General features: G+C 36.8%; 1 protein-coding gene across 2 annotated transcripts in view; it reads left to right on the top strand.

The window, feature by feature from the left end:
* The window catches only part of ZC3H13 (zinc finger CCCH-type containing 13), a 91,825-nt gene that overhangs the window by 55,352 nt on the left and 15,401 nt on the right, over positions 1-21,072 (top strand). The window contains exons 10-16 of one of the 2 annotated variants that reach the window (XM_041731018.1): positions 200-664; positions 7,765-7,956; positions 11,966-12,049; positions 12,403-12,958; positions 16,278-16,381; positions 16,725-17,918; positions 18,849-19,370. In XM_041731018.1, the coding sequence (XP_041586952.1) occupies positions 200-664; positions 7,765-7,956; positions 11,966-12,049; positions 12,403-12,958; positions 16,278-16,381; positions 16,725-17,918; positions 18,849-19,370 (3,117 nt within the window). The remainder of the gene's footprint in view (positions 1-199; positions 665-7,764; positions 7,957-11,965; positions 12,050-12,402; positions 12,959-16,277; positions 16,382-16,724; positions 17,919-18,848; positions 19,371-21,072) is intronic. The other variant, XM_041731019.1, reaches the window with a different exon arrangement.

Genomic DNA, 21,072 nt, shown 5'->3' with positions numbered 1-21,072 from the left:
CAAGAACACGGTTATCCCGGTATTAATAAAATTACCTTTGGAATTGCAGCTTATGTATGGTTTTAATTTTCTTACTTGCCCTTTCTGCAAAGAATATGAATTACCTTTTTAAAAAAATTTTAACCTCTATATATGTATTGTCTAGTTTTTCAAAGTTTTGTAAAAGGAATTCTAGTTGATTTCCGAACTTGCTTTACAGAGACCAGAAGCAAAAGGGATAGAGAAAAAGATGTAAGAGAAGAAAGAGAATATGAGCAAGATCAGAGCTCTTCTAGAGACCACAGAGATGACAGAGAACCTCGAGATGGTCGGGATCGGAGAGATGCCAGAGATGCTAGAGACCGACGGGAACTAAGGGATTCTAGAGACATTCGGGACTCCAGGGAGATGAGAGATTATAGCAGAGATAACAAAGAGAGCCGTGATCCCAGAGATTCTCGGTCTGCTCGTGACACCCATGATTATAGGGACCGTGAAAGTCGAGATACTCATCGAAAGGAGGATACCTATCAAGAAGAATCCCGAAGTTATGGCAGAAACCATTTAAGAGAAGAAAGTTCTCGTACTGAAATAAGGAATGATGCCAGAAATGAGTCTCGAAGTGAAATTAGGAATGACCGGATGGGCAGAAGTAGGGGGAGAGGTCCAGAATTACCTGAAAAGGGTAAGGTTTTTGACTTGTCAGTGAACTGTATCTTGTATGTTTAAATAGAAATTATTAAATCTTTTAAGGTTTCTTTTCTAAATATATTCTTTTTTACATTTACATTCATTATCATCATTTTGTCAAAGTAATTTTCAATTAATTGAGTTTTGACTTTTCCTCTAAGCTCCAAATAGAAATTGTTAAATTCCTAGGAATTAGGAATTTGCTCAAGTAGCAAAAGATAAATGGGTCCTGATTAAGATCCCCTGGTTAAATTATATCTAGTCATGCCTACCCTGTTGATTAGTGTGGAACACTAAGAAAATTACTATCAGACAAAAATGTAGAGTCCAAAAGAAATAATTTCTATGAAACAGGTGTATATATGATAAAATGATTATTAAAGTGAGACTAAAATGTGGGCTTTCAAAGTTGCTGGTATCAGAAATGACTGAATTCCTCAGTATACATGTGCTTGCTTCAGACCACCTCAGATACTTGCACATCACAATCTTGAGCCATTTTTCTTCTTCCCCTAAAAAGCATTTGCCAACACCTAGTAACTACCTACCAAAATGTATTTGTCTCCAAACTTCTTGGACTGGATTAGTTTTGACCTCCTTTCCCCTCCTCTCTTTTCTCTCCTCCCCCAAAATACTGCTGCAGAATTCTGAACATCGATTCATTCTTTTGGTCTTTTGGTCTATCTTGGGCAAAATTATAGCTTCACGCTAAGCCAAAGGCCCCTTGCATTCTCTTTCATAGTTGTCTTGGCTTTTCTTGGCCCTTTGCTTTTTCATATACATTTTTAAAATGAGTTGTTTTTTTAAAAATTTCATGGAAAAACTAGTTTTTTTATTTCAAATGCATTAAATTTATGAATTTCTAACTTTTTTCTATTAACGTCTTATATATGTATTTTATTCTTGGGTACCCAACATTTTTGGTGCTCTTGCCTATGATACTTTTAAAAAGTCTTTCTCTTTTTAATAATACATTTAAAAAAAAAATACATTCACATGGTTCAAAATTTCAAAACTATGAAAGAATATATTTTGAAAAGCCTTTATCCCTGACCTCATTAACTTTTTTTTTCTTTTGCCAATTTTGTTTGTATCCTTCCAAGAAATATTCTACACAAGCAGATTTGTATGTCTTCTTGTTATCTCCCTCTGGTTTTACAAACATAATTTTTAAAACTGTACATTACTCTATACCTTACTGTTTTCACTTTAAAAATACTTTGGAGGTCATCCAAGTCAGCTTGATAAACAAGTAACCCTTTCGGTGCACATTATCTATTGAAGATATGATATACTGTAAAGGTTTTTTTTAAGTTTTTATTTAAATTCCAGTGAGTTAACATACAGTATAATCTTAGTTTCAGTGTATAGTGTAGTGATTCAACATGGCCATGCAACACCTGTTGCTTATCACAAGTGCCCTCCTTAATCCCCATCACCTATTTAACCCATCTCCCCACTCACTTCCCCTCTGGTAACCATCAGTTTGCTTTCTATAGTTAAGAGTTTGTTTTTTGCTTTGCCTCTCTTTTTTACCTTTACTCATTTGTTTTATTAAATTCCACATATGAGTGAAAAGGTATGTTTCTTTCTCTGACTTCTTTTGCTTATTAGTGCAATAGTTTCTAGCTCCATCCACATCATTGCAAATGGCAAGATTTCATTTCTTTTATGGCTGAGTAATATTCCACTAGTGTGTGTGTGTGTGTGTGTGTGTGTGTGTGTGTGTGTGTATATATATATATATATATATATATATATATATATATATACACCACATCATCTTTACCCATTCATAAGTCAGTGGACACTTGGGCTATTTCCATAATTTGACTTTGGTAAATAGTGCTATTGTAAACACTAGGGTGCATGTATCCCTTTGAATTAGTGTTTTTGTATCCTTTGGGTAAATACCCAGTAGTGCAATTACTGGATTGTAGGGTTCTATTTTTAAATTATTTTTTTAAGATTTTATGTATGTATTCATTAGAGAGAGAGGCAGAGACATAGGCAGAGGGAAAAGCAGGCTCCTCGAGGGGAGCTCAATGCGGGACTCAATCCTGGGACTCTGGGACCATGCCCTGAGCCGAAAGCAGACACTCAACCACGGAGCCACCCAGGCATCCCTATTTTTAAATTTTTGAGGAACCTTATGTTGTTCTCCAGAGTGGCTGTACTAGTTCGTATTGCCACCACAGCAGTGCAGGAGGGTTCCCCTTACTCCACATGCTTGCCAACACCTGTTTCTTGTGTTGTTGATTTTAGCCATTCTGACAGGCATAAGGTAATACAGCATTGTAGTTTTGATTTATATTTCCTTGATGAGTGATGTTGAGCCATCTGGAGGTCTTTGGAGACCGGTATCTGTATCTGTTGGCCGTCTAGATGTCTTTGGAGAAATGTCTGTTCATGTCTTTTACCCATTTTTTAATTGGATTATTCATTTTGCAATCCCTGTCAAAACGCTGTTGGTGTTTGCTAGAACAAATGATCATAAAGTGAATACAGTAGTTCTTCCTTATCTGCAGGGGATGTGTTCCAGGATAATGGCTGGATGCCTGAAAACTCAGATAATACTGAACTCTGTACTGGGTCTTTTCCTGAACATACACACCTGTGATAAAGTTTAATTTATAAATAAGTAAGAAATTAAAAATACCCAGTAATAAAACAATGATAATACACTGCAATGGAAGTTATGTGAACGTGGTCTTCTCAAATTACCTCATTGTTCTGTACTCACCCTTCCTGTGATGAAATGAGCTGATAAAATGCCTAGGTGATGCGATGCAGCGAGGTGAATGATGTAGGCATTGTAATGTAACGTTAGGCTACCATTGACCTTTGAGGATATGTCAGGAGGAGGATCATCTGCTTCTGGACCCCAGTTGACCGTGGGTAACTGAAATTACAGAAGGTGAAGCCACAGATAGGGGAAACTACTGCAAATCCTATATGGATAGATATTTAGGTATTCTAGTCTTTTTTGTTTTTGAACAGTGCTTCAATGAATAACTGCCTATAAGTGTCACTGAATATCTTTTTAAAGTAATTTATTTTCTACCACTAACTGTTGATGTATGGAAATGATGATTGATATTTGTATATTAATCTTACATTTTTATGTTGCTGTAATTTCATTGGAGATCTAATTAGATTCTCTTAAACATTTATGCCTGGGAACAGATTTGGCTCTTCTGATTATTGTTGAGCATCTGCTGATCTCTTTTAATATAGTGTTGAATATAGTGGTATAAGGGGCTTCTTTGCTCTGTTTCAGATTTTAAAGTGTTACTGTTGGCATTTTACTGTTAAGCATGGTATTTGTAAATTTTTAACATGTTTTTTATTGCATTACAGATGTCCTCTTATTTTCCCAACTTGGGGAACAACTTCTATCATGACCATTTTTTTCTGTATTTTGAGAAGGTCATGGTTGGTCTTTAGCCTCTTTTACTTATGTATTTCTTTAAAATTTAGAACTGGGCAGCCCTGGTGGCTCAGTGGTTTAGCACCGCCTTTGGCCTGGGGTGTGATCCTGGAGACAACAGGGATTGAGTCGGGCTCCCTGCATGCAGCCTGCTTCTCTGTGTGTGTGTCTCTCATGAATAAATAAATAAAATCTTTAATAAAATAAAATTTAGAACTATCCTGGAATTTCTAAGATAAATTGAATTTTTTCCATTTTTTAAAGTTCTGGAATAGGTTAAAATTTGATTTTGAAGTAAAGTTTTCAATCGAGATTACATTTAATTAGTGGGATGATGGTAAATATTTAACAGCAAACTCTTCAGAAAAAGTCCTGGCCTTTAACTTTTGCCAATTTTCATGATATAAATACTATTGCCATAGCTGATTTTGAGCTACTAACATGAGAAGAGATGCACACAATTGACTCTTTGAAGCCAATGTGAACTGGTTCTAGCATGCCACTGCATAGTTCATTTTTTTATGTTCTTGTTTGGTTTGGGAATCAAAGTTATACTAGACATACAACATATGTTGGGTAGTGTTACTTCTTTTTTCCTCTGGAACAATTTATATATGATTAGTTATCTATTCTTTGACAATTTAATATTTGTCTATTCTCGTTTTCTGTTTTTCTGATGGTTAGAACTTTTACTACCAATTGAGTTTCTCCTTAAGAGTGATGATAGACTTAGATTTTTTTTTTTAAGGTTTTATTTATTTATTCATGAGAGAGAGAGGCAGAGACACAGGCAGAGGGAGACGCAGGCTCCATGCAGGGAGCCTGAGGTGGGACTCTATCCTGGGACTCCAGGATCATGCCCTGGGCTAAAGGCAGGCGCCAAACTGCTGAGCCACCCAGGGATCCCAGATTTAGATTATTATAATAGTTACAGATTTGTTTTTTTCTTAAAGCAGTGTGTAATAACTTACATTTTTCCAGGAAATTTGTTTTCAAATTTTTCATACAAAGATGTTCCAAAATTTCTTTAAAATCTCTGTTATATCTATAACTGCATTCTCTTATTTTTCTTACTCAATCTTGCCAGAGATTTGTTTTGAGTCTTTTCAAACAACTAATCTTTGGTTTGCATCCTTTTTTGTCTTCTTTTGTTCTAATTTCTACTCAGGTTTTTCTTTGTTATGAAATATGTGGTAATTGAATTAGTGACCATTTTAAACACCTTGTAAGTTCTGATGTGATTTCTTCCTTGACTCATGAATTATGTAGAAATAGCTTTATAAAGTTCCAATCTAACTTTTTAAAATAAATCCCCTTAATTTTAATTGTTGTCAGAGAAGACTTTGAAGTCAGGTTAGCTGTGGCTCAGAAATTTACAGAAATGTTCTGTTGTGTGCTTTTAACTGTTGGATGCAGAGGGCGTCTCAGATCAAATTCGTTATCCATAGTTTCAAATCTGTATTTAATTATTTTTAGTCTGCCTTTTCTAACATTACAGAGAAATGAGTTAAATCTTTCACTGTCATAGTGAATTTGTCGATTTCATGAAATTTGATCAGTTTTTGCTTTAGATATTTTACAACTTTGCTGTTAGGTACACATAGGGCAGATTATTCATCACTGTAGAATGTTCCTCTTTATCTCTAATAGTGCTTTTTATCTTGAAGGATATTTTACTAACATTTCTTTTGGTTAGTATTTAGTAAGTATCTTTTTTCATCCTTTCCTCCTTTTTGTATCTTTTTGTTTTAAATGTGACTCTGAACAGCATAGGTTAGACATGTTACACATATGTTGAATCTTCTTATTGTATCTTCTCTGATTCTTAACTTTCAAATTTTCATCTGTCTCTCTTTTGTTTCCTGGGTCATATCCTCAGACATCTCTCTCTCTTTTTTTTAATTATCTCTTAGCAGCACCTAAGCTGTTACTTACTCATTGTTAGCCTTTTTATGTAGCTCATTTCTAGTTTTTAAAAAATGTCTTAAATTTCTTCTTTGGATCTTTAATTATTAAGATGTTTTAACTATTAAAATGCGTTAATAACAGTATGTAGAATTCTTTTATAATTCTTTGTGGACTCAAAGCCTATTATGTATAGAGTGTATACATTAATGTATACAACTTGATGATCTTGGAGATAAGCATATGCTCATGAATCTATCACTACAGTCTGTGCCATAAAGATATCCATCTCCTGCAAGTTTCTTCTTGCTCTCTCTTTTCTATTTTGTGTGTGTGATTAGAATGCTTAATATAACATCTACACTCCTATCAAATTTTTTACTTTCTGATAAAGTATTAACTGTAGGCACTGTGCTGTACTGTAGACCTCTAGGACTTACTCATGTTATACAACTGAAACTTTGTACCCTTTGACAGTACTCCTGTTTCCTTCTACCTCCAGCCCTTGGCAGATAGCATTCTACTGTTTCTAGGAGTTCGACTATTTTAGATTCCACATATAAGTGGTATCATGTAATATTTGTCTTTCTGTATGTGACTTTTCTCATTCAGCACAATACCCTTCAGGTTTCTCTATGTTGTCTCAAATGGCAGGATTTCCTCTTTTTTTTTAAAGGATGAATAATATTCCATTATATGTATATACCACATTTTCTTTATCTGTTTGTCTGTGAGAGGATATTTAGGTTGCTTCCTTTTCTTAGCTATTGTAAACAATGCTGCAGTGAACATGGGCCATCTCTTCCAGATTCTGATTTCAGTTCCTTTGGATATATACACAGTAGTGGGATTACTTGATCACGTTCTTTTTTTTTTTTTTTTTTTTGAGGAACCTCTGTACTTTTTTCCAGTAGGGGCTCTGTAGCCTTTCATTACCATTACTACAATCAAGATACTCAACTGTGTATCATAGGACTCCTGCCCCTTTCTTTATAGCCACACTTAAACCCCCTCTTTTGTCTCCAACCCCTGGTAACCACTAATAGGTGTCCGGGATCTTATAATTGTTATTTCGCAAATGTTACCTAGTTAGAATCATGCTGTATGTATCCTGTTGAGATTGGCTTTTTCACTTGCATAATTTCCTTGAGGTTCATCCAAGTTGTTACATGTATCAATACTTTGTTTTTTATAGAAGACATTTGGGTACTTTCCAGGTTTGGGCTTTTACAAATAAAGCTACTATATAAACATTCATTTCCCACATTTTTTAATGAAAATTTCCAGGCACCACTTAATGTCAGCAAAGTACCTTGGTTCTGTACTGGAATGTTTTTGCTATAAATTGTAATCAAAGCAATAATATATATCCTTTTTTTTCATTATTTTCATATTTCTGTGAATTAGATATGAACAGATAATTTTCATTTTCTGTTTCATTGAGTTTTGGAGTAACTGAAATGAGTCTTTTTGCTTTATGATTCTGTTAAGACTTTTTTTTTTTTTATCAATAGAAAAAACTGGGACTTAACTTCCCCAAACCCATCGTTAGACAAGTTGGGTATTCTGAGCCAACGTTTAATACTCTTTTCAACGATGATTACCATACTTTGAAACACCAAAACAAAAACAAAAAATACCAAAACAACCCAAAACACCTTCTCTATCTGTATGTTTTTTGGGAAGAAAGATTGTGACTGATGAAACTTGTTTAATAAAGTGTATGTGTTTAAACATTTGTGTGAATATCCTTTGTTTAGGAAGTCGAGGCACAAGAGGTTCTCAAATTGATAGTCACAGTAGTAGTAGCAACTATCATGACAGCTGGGAAACTCGAAGTAGCTATCCTGAAAGAGACAGATACCCTGAAAGAGACAACAGAGACCAAGCAAGGGATTCTTCCTTTGAGAGAAGACATGGAGAGAGAGATCGTCGTGACAACAGAGAGAGAGGTTTGTCAAATGGCTTATTACTAAATAATGGCCGACAGTGATTGGGAGGATTGTTTTTAAAAAACCATTATCAATTTACTTTTTAATACATCTTTTAAGACTTTCGCTTGTTGACACATTTGAAACTATTATATATACTCATATAATCTTCCTTATTTACTTATTTTAAGGGACAGTATGTAAATAACTAGCTATGAGAGTACCGGTTTGGCAACAGCATGGGTACTAGGGTGTAGAAAGTACTTGCGTACTGCAAGAACCTAGGTGCCCTACTTTATGTCCTTTGTCTTAACAAAGTAGCATACAACCCTTTAAAGAATGTAGATGTTTGGGTACCCATTCTAGGCATTTCTAATTCAGGAGATACTTTCTCACCAAAGTATGCTGGCCACTCACTAGCTGTGATAATAAACAGAGTTGTATACAGGCTGTCAGAAGAACAGAGAAAAATTGATGATGGTAGGGCTGCGGGTTGTTTGAAGAAACATTTTATGCATGTTCCTTCTTGAGAATTTACAATACTTGGATTAGCTAATTTTGTATTCTTGTATGTCTTAAGCTAAACATTTTTGGTTACTGTATTAGATCCTACTCTATTAGATTTACTCTCTTAAATCAGTTTAAAGCAAAATTACTAGAAGTCCTTTTAGAAGGGTTTATAAGTACTTTCTTTAACAAGCATTTATTGTCTATATGTATTAGGGCCTTTAAGCCCTTTAAGTCTTACTAACTTTGGTTATTAAAGTAAAGTTTGCTGTAATGCTGAGATTAATATAGTACAAAACTTGATTGAGTAGGGAATTGAATAATGATGCTTCGTAGTGGGCTGAATCACAAAGGCAATGGTGTATGTTGATATGGACAATAAAGAAAGAACAAAGTCACTAAGACATCATGTATTTTGGGATTATAGGTCAGATTTGGTTGAATTGAGTTTGTTAGGCTAAGCCTCATGCATTTTAGGTTAAAGGATGTGCATGATTTTCTTAGTTACACATGAGGCTAGAGTTTATATGTTGTGTGTTGATATCTGAAATTATATCTTTCCTAACTCTTGATTCACCTCTCCTTAATCTAACACTATGTCCTCGTAACACTGTGCTTTTTTAATATCTCTTCTCTCCCCTCCCCCCTTAGTTGGATATCCTAGCTCAGGTTTATTTCACCTTATTCCTGAATTCAGTAGTAACATTTGGTTTTAATCTTACATTTAGTTCTCAACCATACATGTATGAAGTTTCCAAGGAACTTTGATAGTTGTTTTATATATATTCCCTGACTTAATATTGTAAAAGATATTAAGATACTGTAAAAGATATTAACTCAGGAAATATATATAAAATAAATAAAAGCTTTTTATCTTTATAATATCCCCGTGAGTGTAGGTGTGATAAGAGAATTCACATTTTATAACTTTGGAGATTTGGGGTAGGAAAAGGATAGTGATTTTTCCACTATTACAGAGAAACTAAGTTCCGGAACTGGAATTCAAACTCAGATCTTCTGACTGCAAGTTCTTTCCTCTTTCTGTTTTACTTTTCTAGAATTACTTCAATAAATATCAGTTGTATGATTGAAATAGAACTATATTTTTGAGGTTACTGTATTTATTGAGTACTCATGCACTTTGCTAGGTTCTCAAAGTACGGTAGTTCTTGTGCTTATAGAATTTAATGAGAGGGAAGATACTTCTCCTTCCCCCCCAAAAAGAGAAATGACTATTGAGTGCAATCAAGGACACAAAGAAGGTGTCCAGATAGAATAAAGGATAAGAGAGGGACCTACTTCAGACGACTGTTATGAGAAATTTAAGGAGTTGACATTTATGCAGAAACATAAATGTAAGAGAAGCTAGCACTGTGAAGATTAAAAAACATTCCATGCAGAGGGAAGAGAGTGTGCCAATTCTCTGAGATAGGAAATAGCTTAATTATGTCCTTAAGTTTGAAAGAAGACCAGTGTGGCCAGAGTATGGTGAGCAATATGAAGATTCATAGAGGTTGAGGATAGAGATGTACCCAGACACCTTGTTCTGTGCTCAGGAATCTCAGTATTCCCTTTAGTTCTTCTTCACAGGCTGATTAGGATACACAGAGACAATTGGAGTGTGATGAATACTACTACTGTATGAAGTTCTGTAAGATGACCGAGGAGCAAACAGAGTTCCAAGGAGATCAGGAAAGCTTCCTAATGAGTTTGCTAAAGGGAACAGTGGAAGATACATTTTGCAAGGAGAGGGTATAGCATGTGCAGACACACAGGCCTAAAAGAAACATAGGCTTTGGAGTAGTAATAAATTATGGTGTTGGGAGTAGAGGTATGCCATAACTGGTAGACAAGGAAAGAAGTGGGGAAGAAGGATTGGTGAGAGACTATAGGTCAGGTTCTAAATAGCCTAATAAATCAGGCCCAAATTTTTTATTCAGTTACCTTTTCGCTGCCTACAAGACAACTGCTTTTAAGCAGTTGGAAAAAATAGAGTTTTCATGAAAAAAAAGTATGAGTGAGTGTGGGGAAGGACTGAAGACAAGGACACCAACCAGTTAGACTGTTGACGTCATAGACATTTAAGAAGAGGTGATCAGAGTTTGTAAATAATACCAACTGTAGGGATGGAGAGAGAACATTGAACAAAGAAATATTTCAAGAGTGAAACTGTTGGATAATTCAGAGATTTCCAGTTTTCTTGACTGGGTATGCCATCCATTAAGATAAGGAAATACATGAAAGAAATACATTTTTGAGGAATATGTTCTGGGGAAAAGATAGGCAAAATAGTTTAGACACATTAAAGTGACATTTTTATATCCTCTCCATTTCCTCTTAAGTAAGAGACATTGTCTTTTTGGTTGGGGGAAAAGAGAATTTTTATTTGTCAAAGAGTGAAATAGCTTATTCTCTGACCTTGATATAACTGGAAATTTCAACTATGAATTACTAAAAGTTGCAGTATTGAATATTAGGTTGTTTTGTAATCATCGTGACATTGGTATGACCCCTAAACCAGGAATTAAACAGTCTAATACCATAAATAGAGTAGCATTTGGGGAATCAAAAGTGATTAGTAGAACCATTTTAAGTTTAAGTTGGTTTCAGCAAAAGTAAAGAAGGGTTTAAGAGAATTGACTTCTAGTTCTGATGTCCTAACAAATCTGCCATCTCTGTGACTTTGGCCAGTCAACCCCTGGACCATAATTTCTGTGTTTTTAAGCAGAAAAGGGCTGGACAAGGTTTTGTTTCGTTTTAGCTTTAAAAGTTTATGAACTTTCATATTGATCTGTAACCTCTAAAGAGTTAATATACATGTAGTTCTTGTCTTTCTCATCTGTGATAAGATAGGAAATTCAGCCTACTATATTGAACCCTTTCCTTGAAATACCCTAAAGTTATTCTGCTTAATAAGTTGATTTTAGATATTCAACTTGAAAACCTGTTGACCGTACTGTAGTATGACCTCTATGACTAACCTATCAACGTTACTACTTAATACAAAAATAGAAATGCTACAGTAGCCTAGATCCTACCACAGTGAACTACATTCAAAATTGGCTAGCTCTGTGGAAGAGTTAATGCCATTTTCATATACTTTTTTTGGTCCCAGACTAATTTCCTCCTCAATGGGGCATTTGGGCAGCATGTATTCATTTTCTCTGTGTTTATATGATTCATGTAGTGAAAAAAATAGATTTATATAAAATGTGATGAAATTATCAGTTAACTTTTTTAAGAAAACAGCTCTTCATCTGAGTGATCAGTTATACAATTAAATGAAACTTTTAATTTATCATAAATATATATCACTGAGACAATTTACATTTGATTACTTCAAGATTGCTAAGCATCAGTACCCTAAATATTCTAGTTTGATAAATTAATATGCAGCGACAATTATTGACAGATGTTTTGTTCTACTATATTTTCCTCACATAATAGCTGCACTTTGATGTGTATATATTTTGGCCTGAAATTAGAGGTGTGACTTACGAGGGAAATTTTTTTTTTCCTTCAGCTCCTATGTTCTACACCTCCTGCTGCCCCTATCCTTTGCCACCAGTGTTCTCAGGTCCTGCTGGGGGGACAGAGAAGATCAGAGGTGAAGGGTAGAGATGGCAGAAAGTGGGGTTGGAGCAGTGGGCTGGAGGTAGGGTAGGGAGCATGCAGAGAAAGCTCAAAGGTGGATCAGTGGGAGGCGGGAGGGGGGTTGTTGATGGGGAGCAGAAAACATGCTAGTTAGAGGGCAAATAAAACTTAACCTTTAAGAAAAAAAATGTATAAACATCTAGGGGTGATTATTTGGATGGTTAACTTAAAAGTAAATATAGCACCTGATTTATATTTGCTGCCAGTGTGACCCTATACACAGATAAAATTTAAGATTTGCCATATTGTCTTACCAATAGGTTATCTGTCAAATTAATCACTGACAAAACTTGATTTTCATTGTAGATCAAAGACCAAGCTCACCAATTCGACATCAGGGGAGGAATGACGAGCTTGAGCGTGATGAAAGAAGAGAGGAACGAAGAGTAGACAGAGTGGAGGATAGAAGAGATGAAAGGGCTAGAGAAAGAGACCGGGAGCGCGAGCGAGACCGGGAGCGGGAGAGGGAGAGGGAGCGTGAGCGGGATCGGGAGAGAGAAAAGGAGAGAGAACTGGAAAGAGAGCGTGCTAGAGAGCGAGAGAGAGAAAGAGAAAGAGAAAAAGAGAGGGACCGTGAGAGAGAGCGAGATCGGGACCATGATCGGGAGAGGGAGAGAGAGAGGGAGCGAGATAGGGAAAAAGAGCGGGAGCGAGAAAGAGAAGAACGGGAGCGAGAGCGGGAGCGAGAGAGGGAGCGGGAGCGGGAGCGGGAACGAGAGAGAGCCAGAGAAAGGGATAAAGAACGAGAGCGACAGAGGGATTGGGAAGACAAAGACAAAGGGCGAGATGACCGCCGGGAAAAGCGGGAAGATACCAGAGAAGACCGCAATCCCAGGGATGGACATGATGAGAGAAAGTCAAAGTAAGAATGAGATTCCGTTGCTTAAAGTTACATGTCAGTAAAGAGTTCAAGAAGTTTCATTTAATGCTTTTTAGTGTGCTCCTAATAATGTACTGTTAATTCTTTTGCCTCTCTACATTTTCCTATATTTTATTGTATGTATTTGGTGTTTCATCTAAGAAGAAAAATACACTCCTGTTCTGTTTCATTAGCCATGGATATAATTAATCATTCGTGTTAACTGTGCCATTTTTGATGTCATAATGTCTTATTCAACTTTTATAGACTTAGTAAGGAATCCAACTAAAAGTGATAGAATCAAGAAACTTACATCTCATCATATCCACCTTATCACTAGTTAATGGAGTTGACCAGTCACCAAGAAGTATTTTCCTAATAATCTTTCATGCCTTTTGTGTACTTAAAAGTCTGGAGTCACTACTCCCAGTGACGGAAGCATTCAGTGTCTTAGAACTGAAGAAAGTCCTGCAGTCACTTCATGGCTAGAAGAGAGATAGGAGTTGTCCTCTCTAAGCAATGGAGTTATAGTAGGTTATTGGGATCAAAAGATGTGTCATTATTTAAAATATCTGAGAGCAATTTCTCCTTTTTTTCCCTTTCTCTCTCTTTTTTAATCAAAAAGAATTTATTTGCTCAGGCGTCAGGGAAGTCCATGGTTAGTGTTCATTTGTTCTGATGGGACTCTTTTCAGACTTTCAAACAAAGCATCAGGAATGCTATCTCTCCACTGTTTTCTTTTGTGTGAGTTCCAGCCCCAGAATGGTTTTCTCCAGATGTTGGCTAAGACGGTCCCAGGGTATACCTATCAGCTTCACAGCTGCCTCTATGTTGGGGCTCTCAGTAGTTGAGGAGGACACAAGGGAGCTAAGTCAATCACTGTAGCCAGTCAATTTTGGATCCAGTCAATTTTGAGGTTTTACAGACCTAAAACCAACCTCGTTGGAGGTAACTGCCTTTTTTTTTTTTTTAATTGCAGCTGGGATAAACAGTATGGTTAAGTTTGCTAAAAACAACTGTGGAAATAATTTATAAATTCATTTCTATTGCTTCTACCTCCAGTTCATTTGAATCATGGTGAATACAGCTCCCTGTTTTAGGATTTCTTTCATCATTGCTACTGTAGATTATGGACAAAGAACAAAGCTCAGAACTGAGGGCTTCTTCTGTTAGGTGTTGGCTTCCCTTTAGTCTGCAGCCAGGGTTTTCTGTGGATGACCCACTGGCTTCCCTTTCCTCACTTTTAAAAAAAAAAAAAATTTACATTAACATAAAATTTAGATACTATCTTTAACACATGTAGGCCCACAATACATATTATTTCTCTTCTCTGACCTCCTTCTCTCTAAAATCCTGAAATCTTTATTTTTCATTATCAGTCCTGTGCTTTGATTTTATGTTTCCGTGATTCTGATCTCTGCTTACAGTGGCAAAAGTTTGTTCTGGTTCTGTGTGACTGCACAATCCAAACATTGCAAGGACCACAGAAACATAGGAGCCAGACAGGTCTATAATAGCTATATGAGATTAATATCTTGATGTTTTTATCAATTGTATTGTCATTTCAGTAGTTGAATTTATCCAGAATTTTTTTAACCCCTATTATGTAGAAGATTTTATTTGCTGCATTGCCATACTACTTATTTTACTCTTAATTTTGTTTCTGTAGATATTTCCTTGAAGTTAAAAGTTCTTTTTTATATATTTTAGTTACTCACTTTATTCTGGTAAATCAGTTATCTCTTGCTGTATCAAACCACAGAAAAAGTTAGTTTAAAACAACAATCAGGGCAGCCCCGGTGGCTCAGCGGTTTAGCGCCGCCTTCAGCCCAGGGTGGGATCCTGGAGACCTGGGATCGAGTCCCATGTCAGGTTCCCTGCATGGAGCCTGCTTCTCCCTCTGCCTGTGCCTCTGCCCCGCCCCCCCCCCTCTCTCTCTCTCTCTCTCTGTCTCTCATGAATGGATAAATAAAATCTTTTAAAAAATAAAATAACAACAAAGCTCATAATTCTGTAGATTAGCGCTTTTGGCTAGGCTCAGCAGAGCAGTTCTTCTGATCTTACTTGGTATCACTTATGTTTCCAGTCAGTCTAGAAGTTCTGCTGGGTCTGGGTGACCCAAAATGGCCCACTCCCATGTCTGGCGTTTGGTGCTGGCTGTTGGTTAGGGCATCTCATTTCTCCGCCAGTAGTCTAAACTTTACATATAACGAACGATAGAAACATACCCAGAGGGCAACTGCAGAAGTTGCATTGCCTGTTGAGTCCTGCTGACTCTCCAAACTTAATACTGTTCTTTCACCACATCCTCTTGTCATAGCAAGTGAGTGGGCCAGCCCAGATTTAAAGAGTGGAGAGAGAGTGAGAGCTTTGGATAGGGAGTTGTACAAACTTAGGTCTGTAAGTTGTCATACTTATTTCCTTTATACCACCTGGTTACTCATCTGTGTAAATGAGCTGTCAAGGTGATAGGTGTGCTGCAGTATTTTTGCAACTTTTGACCATAGTATTTATAAACAATGTTAAAAAAAAAAAAGAGGCCAAAATTTAGTGAAAAAATAGGCAAACACTGGAATAATTTAAATATCAGAGATAAAAATCACTAGTCATTTATTATTTAACTTAAAGAACAAGATGTATAGTGAACACATGAATTATTTTATTAACTTGCCACAAATTATTTATTCATGAGAGACAGAGAGAGAGGCAGAGACATAGGCAGAGAGAGAAACAGGCTCCCTGCAGGGACCCTGATGTGGGACTTGATCCCTAAGCCAGGATCACGCCCTGAGCCAAAGGCAGATGCTCAACCACTAAGCCACCCAGGTGTCCCAAGTGATTTAGCTCTACAAAGAGGAAGGAACCAATTTTTCCAGTATACCCACAACATGACCGGCCTTGGGCTTACAATATAACTAATCTAAATTCATGTCTTTTTTACTCCAAAGCAAATACTAAGGTTTCTTATTTGGCTTCCCAACATACAGTATTTCTTTATCATAAAAATGTAAAATTAGTAAGTTTTAGTAGATGTTGCATTAATATATTAATGCATCTGTTGTATGTTACTATCTTGTAGTACTTAAATCTGGTGATTTAATGAAGAACGACCTGTTGCCATGTATTTTAAGTCCACAATTGTGTTTCTAAAAGTGAGGAATTTTATTAAAGATACTGAATATCTTCTGTATGATATAGTTCTGACATATTGCATTCTTAGAATTTTACATTTTAGTTATAGTAAAGAAATAATACTAAAAGCTAGTAAAGAAATCACTTTTACATCCCCTCGAAATTTATAAATTATATTTGTCCAACTTAGGAAGCGCTACAGAAATGAAGGGAGTCCTAGCCCTCGTCAGTCACCTAAGCGCCGGCGAGAACATTCTCCTGACAGTGACGCATACAACAGTGGAGATGATAAAAGTAAGCAGAATCTAGTTTCTGTGTTTCTATATCCACATTCCTTTGTAACCATGAAACTATCCTTTGGCATTAGTAGAAAATGATGAAGTAAGATTTAAAATTATTCCTGCTCTGCTGCCTCTGAATATCTCCGTCTGACTAAAGTATATGTTAGAAATAGTTATTTTATCGTACTGGCACTGTCCTCTTCTACTATTTATAACAAAGCCATATTTTTAGTGAAATTATTGCCATTTTTAAAATTTTTAAATGAAAAGTGAGAGGTTGGGCTATTATTATTTCTGTGTAACATGCAATGTTGTTTACCTGGTGAAAGTGTGATTACTTTCATCTTTTTGTATAGATGAAAAACATAGACTCTTGAGCCAGGTTGTACGACCTCAAGAGTCTCGTTCTCTCAGTCCATCACACCTTACAGAAGACAGGCAGGGTAGATGGAAAGAGGAAGATCGTAAACTAGAGAGAAAAGAGAGTTCAAGGCGCTATGAAGAGCAAGAGCTCAAAGAGAAAATTTCTTCTGTAGATAAGCAAAGAGAACAGACAGAAATCATGGAAAGCTCAAGAACTCGTGCACAAGACATGCTAGGACACCACCTGTCCGATGATCGAGACACATCTGATCGAGCTCATGACGAGAACAAGAAAAAAGCAAAAATTCAAAAGAAACCTATTAAGAAAAAGAAAGAGGATGATGTTGGGATAGAGAGGGGTAACACAGAGACAACATCTGAAGATGGTCAAGTATTTTCACCCAAAAAGGGACAGAAGAAGAAAAGTATTGAAAAAAAACGTAAAAAATCCAAAGGCGATTCTGATCTTTCTGATGAAGAAGCAGCCCTGCAGAATAAAAAGAAGAGAGGTCCACGGACTCCCCCTATAACAACCAAAGAAGAACTAGTTGAAATTTCCAATAGTAAGAATGGCACGCTAGAGGATTCTCAGAAAAAAGAAGATACAGCATTCAGTGACTGGTCTGATGAGGATGTGCCTGACCGTGCAGAGGTGGTGGAACCAGAGCATGCTGCAATAGCCGCTACTCCTGGGAGGACTCCTTCTCCGTCTTCGCTTCCTCCCCCTCCTCCTCCTGCAGCTGCTGCTGCTAGTACGACTGGCCCTGCCCTTGCCACTTCTGCTGCCACCACCTTCAGCACATCTGCCACCACCATTTCCTCCTCTGCTACTCCCACCAACACCACCAATGAAGACTCACACAGAAAATGCCATAGAACACGAGCGGAGAAGGTAGAGGCACCTCACGTCACTATAGAAGATGCACCCCATCGCAAGCCAGTGGATCAAAAGAGGAGTAGCAGCCTGGGGAGCAATCGGAGTAACCGTAGTCATACATCCGGTCGTCTGCGTTCCCCATCCAATGATTCTGCCCATCGAAGTGGAGATGACCAGAGTGGTCGAAAGAGAGTACTGCATAGTGGCTCAAGAGATAGAGAGAAAACAAAAAGTCTGGAAATCACAGGAGAGAGAAAATCTAGGATTGATCAGTTAAAGCGTGGCGAACCCAGTCGAAGTACTTCTTCAGGTAATAAAATTGAATTATCATCTAGCCAAGTGTTTCCTGTCTTAGTATATTTTATACAACTTTATATTTTATACAAATTAAAATTTTAAAGTAAATGCTAAGTTAGTTACAAAATACAGTTACCTTAAAGTTTAAGGAGCTTAAACATTTAACCATGCCACCAAAGTGTTACCTGTTATGACATTAATACCAACGTTATAATAGAGATACATTGAGTAATGTCCATCAGTTTAATATCAGGATATTAGTAAGTATATCTTGGTGGATGGGCTTATGTATTCAATTCCCTTATCAATGCTTAAAATTTTAACCTTCCTACTCTTCTTCCTGCAGCCAGTGTTTTTTCTTTTGACCACAGAAAATAAGGTAGGGCAAAGGAAGAGATCAGAAAATGAAGTGATCAGTTCTATTAATTGCTTACCTATTCTGTGTATGTATTTCTTGGAAGGTATTTTGTGGCATAGTGGAAATACACGTTTCCTTGTCTTTCACATATTTTAATTGAGAGAGGTCAGTGTTTCTTTAAAATGAGTTCCTTGAGGGCAGCCCGGGTTGCTCAGTGGTTTAGCACCACCTTCAGCCCAGGGCGTGATCCTGGAGTCCCAGGATCGAGTCCCATGTCGGGCTCCCTGCATGGAGCCTGCTTCTCCCTCTGCCTGTGTCTCTGCCTCTCTCTCTCTCTCTGTTTCTCTCATAAATAAATAAATAGAGTTCCTTGAATAATTGGGAATATAGAAACTTCAAATTGTAAGCTTTATTTTCTCTTTTTCTTACCTCCTATTGAAGTATAGTTGAAATATAGTGTTAACATTAGTTTCAGGTGTATAACACAATGAGTTGACTTATGCTATGCTCACCACAAGGGTAGCAACAATGAAGCATTTTGTTCTGCATCTTCTCATGTGTTAACTTGTTGTCTGTTTATTTTAGATCGCCAGGACTCAAGGAGCCATAGCTCAAGAAGAAGTTCTCCTGAGTCGGATCGACAGGTCCATTCAAGATCCGGGTCATTTGATAGCAGAGATAGGCTTCAAGAACGTGACCGATATGAGCATGATAGAGAGCGGGACAGAGAGAGGAGAGATACAAGACAGAGAGAATGGGACCGAGATGCCGATAAAGATTGGCCACGGAACAGGGACCGAGATAGATTGCGGGAACGAGAGAGAGAACGAGACAAAAGGAGAGATTTGGACAGGGAGAGAGAGAGACTAATTCCTGATTCTGTGGAAAGAGACAGGGACAGAGACAGAGACAGAACTTTTGAGAGTTCTTCTCAAATAGAGTCTGTTAAACGCAGTGAAGCAAAACTGGAAAGTGAACATGAAAGAGACTTAGAAGGCACTTCTCGAGACTCTCTTGCTTTGGATAAAGAAAAAATGGATAAAGATCTAGGATCTGTGCAGGGATTTGAAGATATAAGCAAAGCTGAGAGAACGGAGAGTGTGGAAGGTGAGTGCCATACATTTTTGTCTTAGCTTCATTCCTTTTCAAATTATATAGGAAAACAAATTATTTCCTTGTGAAGGTGTTCTACTGCTAGGCATAAGGAAAAGCTCTATGGTATTTGAAAAATGTGTTCCCCTGATTGGTACTATCAAGTTAGACTTGGTTCAAATGAGCTAAATGAAATAAACACTTAAATGCAGTGTCTGTAGATGTTAAAAAGTAGTTATCACTTCCTTTTCTTAGAAATTAAGAAAAATCATATAAATGGAAGTTATTTCTTGGTTTAGAGGTGGACTAAATAACTATTAGTGATCCTGTTTTCCAGGGCAGTTGAGAACAAATACATGAAACAGTACACACTCCCTAAAGCTGCGTTTCCGCTCTGGCCCACTCAGAGCCAGCCTCAGGTGTGGGGAACATCATTCTCCACTGCCTCACTCTTTCTTCACCCCCAGTCTGCTCTACAGACTGACTCATGGCTCTGAATTCTCTGAAGGCGCTGCACGCCAGCCGTCCTTGTACCCTGTCTTCCCATTGCCTGGTAGCTGTTTGCCCTTTTATCCTCTCTTCCTCAAACGTCAACTCCCAGTCTGTACAGCATTGCCTCTGTGAAGCCTTCTCTGCTAACGGGACGGTTTCAGGTTGCCATAGCACCTCGTCTCTATAGCTTTTACGGCATCCTCACACTGTATTACCTGGAGTTTTCTGTGGTTTTCTCCCCACGATGCTGTATTCCTTTGTTAGGGACCATAGCTTTTCACTTCTTTATCATCAAGACTATAGCAAGGACACAGTAAATGGTTGATGAATGAAAATAGGTTCTCCCTCTGCACACATACCCTACATCTTATTTGTTGCCGAATTATAAGCTAGCTTCACAGTAATGGCTCCCCGGCTCTGGTACCAGCACTTATACCATTGTTGTGATATAACTTCTCCATTTCAAGCCTTCAGGAAACTTCTGGGATTACTTGTATATTAGTGGCAATATTTTACTATTCTTTTTATTTGCCATATTACAACATTGGGCCCAGAGTAAAATTCACATTCTTTTGGCACTATAAACATCTTTGTCTGATTAGACATATTCCAATACACCATCTGTTTTATATATTTTTTTCTACTTGACAAACATTTCTCAGTGTTCTTCACGTTACATTTTCATCTCAATTTTGGGTATAAATAGCCTCAAATCATGAGCCATCGTACTAATGGAGGTACAACCTTGAGATATAATTGAATATAATTGAACTAATCATTATAATAGTTCTCTTGTGACTGGAGTCTGTGCCCTTCATCCTTAAAATATATTTTTTACTGGTTGTGATCACAGGATAACATAGCATAGAAATTTATAGGTGAATTATCTATGGTGAGATGAAAAATTTGATTTACCTAAAGTAGAAAAATGAGTTGGATAAACTTGAAAAAATAAAAATCCTATTATCTACATATATGCTTAGATGTATATTTGTATAATGAAGGTATTAAAGTTGGTTACCTTGGAAGTGAATTGGTGGAGGTGTAAGATTATTACAGAATTTAATAGAATAGAAAATTATAGAATGACTAGAAACATCTCATAGTTTATTATGTTTTGTTTGCTGCAAATTTATACCTGTAAAGCAAAGTGTTGCATTTTGATAACTAGTGTGTGGATAACTGGTGATTAAAAATCATAAATTAAAAAAAAATAAAAATAAAT

The sequence above is a fragment of the Vulpes lagopus genome, chromosome 16, assembly GCF_018345385.1.
Source record: "Vulpes lagopus strain Blue_001 chromosome 16, ASM1834538v1, whole genome shotgun sequence".
NCBI classification, from domain to species: Eukaryota; Metazoa; Chordata; class Mammalia; order Carnivora; family Canidae; genus Vulpes; species Vulpes lagopus.
This window is presented reverse-complemented; position numbering and strand designations above follow the sequence as displayed.